Below are 10,233 nucleotides of genomic sequence, written 5' to 3'. Positions count from 1 at the left end.
TTGTCAAATCATGGTTTCCCGAGGTCTCATCCGAACGGCTGACAAAATCTCAAAGACAATGGAGTGTCCATTATCTCAGTCTTTGAAAGCATGGATACTACTATTTATGATCGAAACTCTGCACCCGAGTCCAATCAAACAGACATCCTATCGCCCCAAATGTTGCTTGGTTTAAATTTAGCCCTTTGATTTCGATTCTTTCGGGTCCCTCTCTTTGTTCATTATCTATTAATGGCCCTCAATAGAGACCTCAAAGTCTAGTTCGAAGTGCAGAACCTACAAGTTCTTATCAGTTCATCAAGTTCGCATTTATCAATGCTGTTTGACACAGAGAAAACATCAATACCCATTTTTGGCCTTGGATTGATCTCACATTTTCTACAAAAATCTTCATACCAGTGCAAATTCAAAATTTCCAACTTCTCTCCAATGTCGCTATCTAGCACTCTCAAATACAGCGAGCGACAAGCCGCTGGCCAATTATTACAGCAGAGGATCGAATCCCCAGCATCTGACCCGTCCCCGCAAAAATGTCCAATTCTGCCTTCTAGTCTGACATTCAAAGACCTCAGGAAAGCGAAGCAACTAGAAATAGATATGGACCTGAGTCCTTATATTCCGATCCAGATTGAAGCCGATTTTGCGGGACTCGAAATAATGGGACCAACAGGTGGGGCATGGGAAAAGGTCGCTATAGATGAAACTGACGCTTCACCAGACCCTAGATACAGTGATATCCATACATGGGAAGGACAAGTTGCACCTGGGGTCCTAATCATTGAGGAAATAAAAAGGACAAAAGGTTTCCGCATGTCAGAAGTCTCCCAGGCCATTTACGAGGAGTTCTTCCCAATCAATACTCTGCAGTACGTCTATTTGATCGACGTTTGCAATACGGATACCCGTTCGTTTGTGCAGGACGAGATCTACACTGGATCTAATGGCCTCGCTTGGCCAGATGACGCGATACGTGATTGGATGCCTGGAACCCCAGAATTTGAGGCGCTGCTAGGGACAGCCCTTGGGCATAATATGGCATTTTTGATTTTGGGGGCCTTCAAACGTGGGACACGCCGGATTTCACGAATCAGGACCTTTAGTTCGTTCGAGGTATTGCAGATGCAGTTTGCCATTGAGGATATTGAGCAGACGGAGCAGACGGAGCAGACTGAGGAGACTGAGGAGACTGAGGCCCCGATTCAAACCCCTGCGGCTCCCAGTATCGCGTCCACTAGTACCGCTTACACAGGTCCTGAGACAAGGGCGGCAGTACGCCGCCGACTAAACCTTGAAGCGCAAAAGCGCAAGAAGGACGATGATGAAGATGAAGATGAAGATACTGGGCCGAAAAAAATCCAGAAAAAATAGTCCCATTAAGTTGGATGTTGACGATTGGGCGAAAATACATCACTGTCCGTGTTATTTGTATTTTATTTCCGTCTGGCTTTGCTCGCCAAATCACCTTATGTATCTAACGCTTTTCTGCTTTCCTAACTCTGTGTAATTATTCTGTATTCTTCATCTAAAATGTTAGTTCTGCTTCTTCTGTCCTCTCCAAATCTCCTTGGCCTGACCTATAATTACACAGATAATGACTTTCACTTAACTAATTGGTTTCCAATTCCGTTGCAGGGCGTGACTAGAATGAAGAAAGAAAAATAAAATAGATCTACATAAATACTTCTTTCAATATAATTAGCATGCAGTATCCGTAATCGACTCCTTTTCTATGTAGGGTTGAAATGTCCCAATATGTTGCCTTTTCCTGTAGATCCATCCATCTTCTTGTTAGTTACATGGATGCTGCATAGGGAATACCAAACAAACATATCTTAACTCCAAATATGAGGGCTCATAGGTCAATACTATAATTTAGCTGACCCCTGGAGGAAGGGGGGGCATTTAGTAGTGTTACACGGCCTCGGGCAGCCAGTCCATTTCCAGTTTCAGATCGCAATTTCCTTCCCACTTTTTATCATAACTCTTCATTCACCTTAAAATTTAGCAATCCCAGGTTCATTCTCTCCTTATTCTTCTTCTCGCCCCTCTTTTCCTTTGCACATCACCCCAGCGTATTGCAGACCCGGGAGAAAAAAACGATCGATCAGTCTACGGCTGAGGCTTTGTTCCGCCGACTCGGTGGATCTGCCACACTATACTCAAAGCTCCCTGCACCGAGACCCAACAGAATCTCTCTTTTTTTTTGAAAGTTCTGCATAGATTCTCAACCCACGGCATTTTGTGAGCCCAATATTTTCCAACCGATTTGAAATAATCCACGCTCTTCCTGCCCCATGGCTCTCTTATTGTTAGGTCTAGGGATTGCAGTGGCCAAGTCCCGTAAGTAGCCAATGAGAGATACCCAATGTTGATAAAGCAAGCGTCTAATGCACCTTGCATTTAGTTGCCATTGCTATATGGACTGCCATCATTGCTCCATTCCGTGGTCAAAAGGGGGGTGCCACAGCCTACAAGCATATTGCACTGTCTTTTATGCGTGCCCTTTTTAAAAATGCATCCATAGAGCAGCTACAGTGAGTTTGAACATCAATACCCAGAAAAGATACTTAGATACATATCCAAGGCCTCTCCTGGGACAAAGAAACAATTCTAAACCTACCTCGCAGACTTGTTCTTCCCTCTACTTTCGCTCAGAAAAGTTACGAAATCCACATGAAACAGCAAAAGACCTCTCCCAACATACTCGTTCTCCCCGAAGGTACAACGGCATTCTGGCTAGGAGACCCTGCTGCCGAAAAGTTGATCATCTACTTTCCCGGTGGCGGTTACTGCCTCCCTGCGCTACCAGGCCACTTCAGCTATCTCGAAGCACTCTCCGCACACATAAAGCAACACGGGAAAAGCATTGGCGTGCTGTTACTTGCCTATGGTCTGGCCCCACAGGCCCGATGGCCTTGTCAGTTGCAACAGGCCGTTGCCATTTTACGGTACGCCATCCAGATACTGGGGAAGCGACCATCAGATATTGTTCTTCAGGGTGACTCGGCGGGCGCTCATCTTGCACTTGCGCTACTATCACATCTCACTCATCCGCATCCCCAAGTGATCGTACCGAGATTCTCAGTTGATGGACCCCTTGGAGGAGCGATGTTGTTGTCTCCTTGGGTTGACTTTGGAACTGATCACGCGAGCTCCATCGCAAACGCGGGTAAAGACCTTATTTTGGCCCAGTCTTTGAATAGCTGGGCACGGGTATTTCTGGGCCAGACTACAGAAGATGAGTACAATTGCCCGGCTAAAGCCCCAGTGGGCTGGTGGAAAGATATCCCTGTTTCAAGAATCTTTGTTGGTGCGGGAGGAGACGAAGTGCTGTTAGATCCGATTAGGCAGATGGTTGAGAGGATGAAGGTGAGGTGATTTCCCCAAGCTTCGTGTTATCTCTAACGATTTGTCATCCGCAGGCCGAGCTCCCTGATGTGAGCATTAGTATTGTACCGCGAGAATTCCACGCTGAGCCAATCACGGACTTCGCTTTGAAGATACGCCCTGGGTTGCAGTTCGAAACGATGGCATCATGGCTGAACCAGACCTTTTCGAGATGAAATGGGGAAATGAGTCAAGATGAAGGTAGTGAGATATAATAATAAATGCATCTCACAAATTTCAGTCGAGTGGGCGGTCAGAGAGCGCCAACTCGATCAGGTTTCAGGGCTTTGTTTGATGTGTCGCCACCTCGGCGCCCAGTTTCCCTGACCTTGACTGCACAACTTATGAATATAATTTCCAGTTCAGCTTCTTACCACTCAGATTCTTGCCACCCGCGTTTTATGTGACTAGTGAGACTTTTTTTTTTTTCCGCGAGATGCACTCGATCCACGATCCACAGAAGCGGTCCGGTGATGAGCCTCGGAAGAAGATCCGAAAGGGGACCCGCAGTTGCTGGCAATGTACAAGAGCCCCTTGTTATGGATGATTTATCCCTAACGATTGTTTTCTGCCCACATAGGCAAACATCGCAAAGTTCGCTGCAATTTTTCATCTGATAGCGACCCGAGCTGCAGAGAATGTCTCGCTCGGGGACTGCCATGTCGCAGCCAAGAATTCCCGGAACCTGAGAATCCCCGCGAGTCGGACCGGACCCATCTGAACGAGCGGATGGCTCGGGTTGAGAAACTGTTGGAGAAACTGTTGATACGAGTCGATGGAGGGGGTAATCAAAAGTGGGACTCAAAATCGCCTATAGATTCAGTGGAACCCAATAACGAATCGAGTCCTGCGACCGTGACACCAGCTCCGGATAATGCTCCAGTTTTGTCTCTTTTTAACAACGAAACAGTTCGTGTGATAACTCGTAGCGGGGTCTGAAATGGCTTCGAGCTCGCGCTTACTAGTTAATAGTTAGGTTTCCAACGATCGGACGGCGTTGTGCCCGATTTTACACCATATGGCACAATCAACCGGGACTGGGGGAGACTGCGCCGCGATCTGATAGCCTTGATACCCTCCGAGAAGACATTGAAGATCATATCAGAGGCTAGCAGTAGCTGGTGGCTTATGCGCGTACAATTATTCAAAGATTATGATGAATCATTGGTCTCGTCCTCGAAGGAAACCCTTTCAAACAGCCACCCGGCTGTGGTTGGTAAGGCCATTCTGTGGATTGCACTGTGTCTCCAACAACTCCCTTCAGAGCTTGATTTACCATCTCTCGGGCTTCCCTGCCTATCATGGGTCCTAATTGAAGAATGCGTTGCCCGTGTTTCCACGTTCGTATGCTCTGATGACTCTATTGTCAGTTGCATCGATGGGCTCGAGTGCTTGGCTCTGCAAGGGTTGATCTTTAGCAATGATGGGAAGCTGCGAAGTGCATGGCTTTCTTATCGTCGGGCTGCAGACATCGCTCAAATTATGGGGTTCCACCGTGCTGAACCAGCTCCAAATGAAAGCGCAGAGTTTCAACGCCGGGCTACGTTCATCTGGAGTCACATTCTCATGGTAGACCGGCATTTTTCACTGATTCTTGGAGTACATGGAGCTATATCAAATGCTGCAATAGATCTATACCAGTCCAACCTGAGCGACTCTCGAGATTTGCCCGTTCACAAGGCATCCGTTCTACACCCACTTACTCGAATAGCCGGATCAATCATTGACCGCAATCAGAACTTCACAGAGGTCACTCCAGGCATGCTGCAGATGACACAGAGCATCGATGCGCAATTACGATTGCTGAAGGTCCCTCCTTTCGCGTCACCCGACAATGTTCCGCCGGGCAAGTGTACGGAGCGGTCTGCTTGTTTACTAACGCTTCACTCTCGGCTATGGCACTACCAGCTCATGGTTTGGTTACACCTGCCTCTCTTCCTGGCGTCAGGTACTGATAATAGCTATGGTTATAATCGGCAAACTTGTCTTCAAGCCTGCCGTCAGATCATCACTTGCTATGTCAACATCCGACGCGTCACTGAAAATGGGTTTGACTCGAAGATTCTTGATTTCCAGGCCTTTACTACAGCAACGACAATCATTATCAGTGCATTCGGGCCATTTGGTGCACAGGAATTTACTAAAGAAGACTACATCGCTATCGACCGTGTTATAGCTGTTCTAGAGCAACTATCCAACACAGTTCCAGACAATATTGCAACTCGAGGGTTGCGTGTTTTGAAGACTATCAAGGGAATAGGAATGGGAACCGAACCCCTACCACTTAACACATCAGAAGGACATCAATATGAGAATGGAAGGCCTAGTCGCATCAAGCTTGATATTCCCTATTTCGGCACGATATACCTTGAACGTCATGCTCTCACCAACCAGTCAACCAAAGTTTTTACAGATCGTACTATACCAGTGCCAGATTTGCCTAGCACCGTTCCTGGGCAATATTACCCGTCCTCTTCATGGATGGGCACGATCCAGGACGCCAGCTATACAAATGAGCAGGTTGCCGAAACAGCCCAATGGGCGGATACCGGCTTGGGCTTAGATCTGAATACCGAGTTTTGGGCTCTCAATTCTGAGTTCACGTTTCGAACTCCATTTTTGGCCGATCATGATGTTGATTGGGATAGTTTAAGTATGGATATAGGGTTATGACGAACGCGTGCAAGTAGAGCGGGTTTCACTGTGCCGAATGCGAGCTTTGTTTTCTTTTGGCTTCATTTTGGTGTTTCGGTCACTTTTTTGGTCGTATACAAAGTACTCTTGGGGGCTTTTTAGACGTACCTTGAGTAGTCCTGTTTTGATAAATATTTTGGTCTGACTAGCAAGTAGGCAACTTTAATTGGCTTCTTGTCAGCCATTGTTTTCTTCGCCATTCACTTTCCCTTCATCGGATATGAGATTTTTGACCCAAGCAGAAATTTCAAGCTAGAGGTTAAACCTATGTATTGCCACCCTGATCAACATGTAAGCCCTCATTCATAGCACCCACAGAATAGCACCATCAAATACGCTGGAGGCCCACATTAACATCCCGCCCCCATTTACCCCATTGGTTTCCCGCGCTTTACCCCATGTCACAATTTCACAATTTGAGCCCGGGAATACTAGTAGTAGCTTGCTACAACCTGGTAACCACCATTTGAGCTTACCCCAAGCTAAATAGAGCCTTGGCAAATATCCGTCTAAATCACTGTATGTTCATAGCCTTGTTGATTCACCATCTTCCACTCTATGTAGACATAAAACAGCATGTAGACTAAATTCAAAAATTTTAAAAAATTTACACGTACGCTACTAAAAGCAGCAAACAAGTATCCAGATTGATCATTTTGCTACAAATTATGTCATTAGGTAGGTATACGGCATGAGAAGGGGTGAAAATGCTAAAGCTATACAGGTATTATGATCATGGAGGGATTGGGCAAGATATAGCTTCAGGAAGCATCGGGCGTTATATAATCAATCACAGAATCTGAATGAATCCTATCAAGGACTGAGTCTGTTATATACGCTCTAGGAGGTACATCAGCAAGAAGTCCCATCGAGAGCCCCTGTGGACAGGATACGTACGAAAAGCCCCTCGCAATCATATCCGGAAATCTATTTGTGACAGCACCGCCATCTTCGTGAATATCGCGCATGTAGTCATTGATCTGCTCAGTGGGAACTGAATCTTGAAACGTTACCTGTTTTTGTTAGTAGGGCTTAGGGGAGAAAGGTTTGAAGGGCATTTACAATGTATTTTGGGGCCATTATATCGTGGATAATTTGTATAGAGTTTTTGGGTGAAAATTAATTCAAGACTCTCTATATATCCTCTCCATGATCCTCAGGTATATATGCCTTTTTTAGGTGAAGAGTGCTGACGTCATTGTATGCCATTGTATGGAACCCCTAAGGCCGGGGCCCCCGGGGCCCCCGGGGTTTGAGATAACACCATCTAGGTGGCAAGCACCGCTATCTACACATTTGAACGAATTTGAATCTTTTACCTTTTCAGTCTTTGAATTCCCGGAATCGTTGCTGTGAAGTATACCCTCGAATATCCAAATCGGCCACGTTCAGTTCACCAATATGGCTGATTTATATCCTCTCTAAGGAGTCATATCGCGCAAAATGTGCCAAGAAATACAAGAAATAAATCATCACCCTCTAAGTTGCAGATTTGAACTCTCATATATCTAGATCTATCTGAAATAAAGGAATGACACGCTGGGACGCAAAAGAAATCAGCAATACGTTTTTTATAAGGTAAACAAAGGGCAAAAAGAGCCGCGGGGATCCGGGGGGGGGGGGGGGGGGGGGCGGCCAAGAGATCTTCCAAAGTTATTTTAAAACCTCTGATCCATGGGACGACATGAGCCCCGCAAAATTACCCCAAGCCCGCTTGAAAGAGGGATCCTTGGTGGAACATTCACTCAACCATCGCAGAGCCTTTTGGGCTCTTTCCGATAGCTCGATCCTTTCACTAGCCCTCGTTCGATCCTGGGTGAGCAACTGTGTTATGAGCACTACGGTACTCTGCGTGAGGTAGTGGAGAGCACACCACCAAGGTGAGGAACCCAAGAGCCAGGAGATGTTTGGTTCATTGGGTAAGAGATCCAGCATTTGGCATGCTGCATTGAAGCAAACCATTGCCATTGGGGTTTCAATGGCAGTGGGAAATTCTTCACCGGACATATGAGAACGAAGGGCAGGTTGCGAAATGACAAGTTTGGTCGAATAGTATTGAAAAGCCAAACTTGTCCGCTGACGGACAAAGGCCCGGTCAACCTTAGTTTCCATGAAACGATAAGTCTCAGGAAGCCGAGAAAACCAGTTGTCAGCGGCGCTGTTAAGCGATGTCATGGCCAGCTCGGTGTCATTCCGCGATTTTTGTCCCGCTTCGGGGGAATACAGGATCTCGATTGCTTCTCTCATCACAGCTGCCAAGTCAATGGAATAAAGTAAGTATAATGAGACGTTAGCCTGGAGCTGTTGACTGGGTGATGCCCGTTGAGGCATGGACTGTGGAGAAGGCGAATGGGATAAAGAGTCGTTTGGTTCAACCGAGGGATCAAAGGAGAGTAGAGAAGCCATAAGACGACCTCTGGATTGATTATCCAAGATAAGCCTCATCACATGCTCATCCCTGAAGTCTTCCTCCTTGTATGGCACCGGTAAAGGGGTCGTGCAGTGTTCCTGTTGTATTCTGGGCATGCGTCCAGTCATCACACAGAGGAGTATGTCCAACAGGTACAGCGCCCACCATAGCCGATATCTGGTTTCTTTGGACACGTGTGTGATTCTAGGGCTTTCGCTACGAAGGTGGATTCCCATCGCGATCGCCGACTGAATTGCAATGCCACATGTTCTCCATGCCCTAAACCAAAATCAGTGGCTACGTAAAGGCTCGCGGTATTCGGCCTACCTATTAGCATGTCCAATGGCAAGCAAGTAGAGTGATATTAGCCCCTCCACCTGTGTCTGCTGCAGGTTGGGATTATCCAACAGCAGTACACTCTCGCTCATGCTTAATCGCCAGGCACGAGAAAAATACACCGTATGGAGATCTTGTTCTGGTCGAGGTTGGTCGCCGGAAAGCTCGGAATGTCTTGCAGATATCGCAAACACCATATTCAGTAGCGCCATCCATCTGTTTCCGGGGTATGTTGTTGAGTTCGAGTAGAATGATCGACACTGGCTTAGGAAAATCTCTTTTCCCACAACAGGAAAGGAGGCATGCGCAACTTGGAAGTATCTGTCCACAAGTTCATCGGCGATCGCTTGTGGCGGATATGCGAAGACATCTAGATCGTTTATCAGAGGGATTCCAGTATCATCCATAAAGAATCCACAGGAAGAAATTGAGGGACGGGCCGATTCCTTGAACTGGCCTTCCAGATTGGAACTTGTTTGGCCGATCAGGCATCTAAGCCTGTATAACCATGCCGTTGCCGAATGTTCTCCTATAAAGCCAATCGCTTGCAGTAAAAGGTTTCCATTGAAATCCTCCAGGGTATGATCCACGTAGGAAAACGTTCGGGTTGATGGGTCTGTCTCATCTGGTGTTTTGGCGACGGTCGGCGATGATAGGGAAATGCTAGATATCTGTGGGTTGTTAGGTTGATCAATAGGAGTGGTTTCAGTTGACTGGATCAGGGGGTCGTTATCCTCACTTTCTGGAGAGCTTGATCGACGATTTTGGCCAGCTCGACGTCGAATTTGGGATAAATATCACGCATGAGAGACTCGTAGTGTTGTAGTTGGACCGTTATGGCTGTAAGTTGTCTAAATTCTTGGGTAAATATGTTGGGCGACGATACATTCGGGGGAATCACAGACCTAGCATTCCTCTCGCGTTTTCCATCGACGTAGACACAAAGAACACCGGCCTCCTGACACCGGAGGCATGAAGGTTGATGGCCAGAACACTTATTCTTCTGTTTGCGACAGTTGTGGCATGCTCGGCTGACTCGACCATTATTGCTTACAAGTGGAAGGTCAAGTCGAGGAATGGCCACCTTGGCATTCACTGGCTGTTCTCCGGTGACTCGGGATGTGTTCCAGGGATAGTATGTATTGAAGACTGTCGAGTCGAGTCTGGTCAAGGGCGAGGCTTCTCTGCTCTCAACGGCAGCTGTGTCGTAGGTAAAAGATTCCTTATCATCATGAGGGACAGATGGATGTGTTTCAGACTGCGGAGAGTGATGAAGAGATGGCCTTTGGCTCATTGCGACTTCGCAGCCCGCTATTCATCGTCAGTGCTGAGTTATAAGCGAGACTAGGAAAAGTGAGACGCACAAACCAGTTAGCCTTGTGAGATAATGATCGGGAAGAAAAGCC

General features: G+C 46.9%; 4 protein-coding genes across 4 annotated transcripts; 3 read left to right on the top strand and 1 right to left on the bottom strand.

Moving 5' to 3' along the window:
• Positions 1-429: 429 nt before the first annotated feature.
• N7479_002222 (uncharacterized protein) lies at positions 430-1,368 on the top strand (the record flags this gene model as incomplete). Its single annotated transcript, XM_057249919.1, has 1 exon — positions 430-1,368. The coding sequence occupies one exon, from the start codon at positions 430-432 to the stop codon at positions 1,366-1,368; it is 939 nt and encodes a 312-aa protein (XP_057114351.1).
• A 926-nt stretch (positions 1,369-2,294) lies between these two features.
• Positions 2,295-3,563, top strand: N7479_002221 (Alpha/beta hydrolase fold-3; the record flags this gene model as incomplete). Its single annotated transcript, XM_057249918.1, has 4 exons — positions 2,295-2,340; positions 2,405-2,534; positions 2,628-3,369; positions 3,423-3,563. 4 exons carry the CDS (start codon positions 2,295-2,297, stop codon positions 3,561-3,563), a joined length of 1,059 nt encoding a protein of 352 aa, XP_057114350.1.
• A 260-nt stretch (positions 3,564-3,823) lies between these two features.
• On the top strand, positions 3,824-6,060 carry N7479_002220 (transcriptional regulator family TF; the record flags this gene model as incomplete). Its single annotated transcript, XM_057249917.1, has 3 exons — positions 3,824-3,908; positions 3,968-4,320; positions 4,360-6,060. The coding sequence occupies 3 exons, from the start codon at positions 3,824-3,826 to the stop codon at positions 6,058-6,060; spliced, it is 2,139 nt and encodes a 712-aa protein (XP_057114349.1).
• Positions 6,061-7,734: 1,674 nt separating this feature from the next.
• Positions 7,735-10,121, bottom strand: N7479_002219 (uncharacterized protein; the record flags this gene model as incomplete). Its single annotated transcript, XM_057249916.1, has 3 exons — positions 7,735-8,770; positions 8,819-9,498; positions 9,567-10,121. The coding sequence occupies 3 exons, from the start codon at positions 10,119-10,121 to the stop codon at positions 7,735-7,737; spliced, it is 2,271 nt and encodes a 756-aa protein (XP_057114348.1).
• Between the last annotated feature and the right edge of the window lie 112 nt (positions 10,122-10,233).

Source organism: Penicillium vulpinum, assembly GCF_028829585.1.
Source record: "Penicillium vulpinum strain IBT 29486 chromosome Unknown utg000001l_segment0_segment0, whole genome shotgun sequence".
In the NCBI taxonomy this organism is placed as follows: domain Eukaryota; kingdom Fungi; phylum Ascomycota; class Eurotiomycetes; order Eurotiales; family Aspergillaceae; genus Penicillium; species Penicillium vulpinum.
Note: the sequence above shows the minus strand (reverse complement) of the source record. Positions and strands in the feature narration are given on the sequence as shown.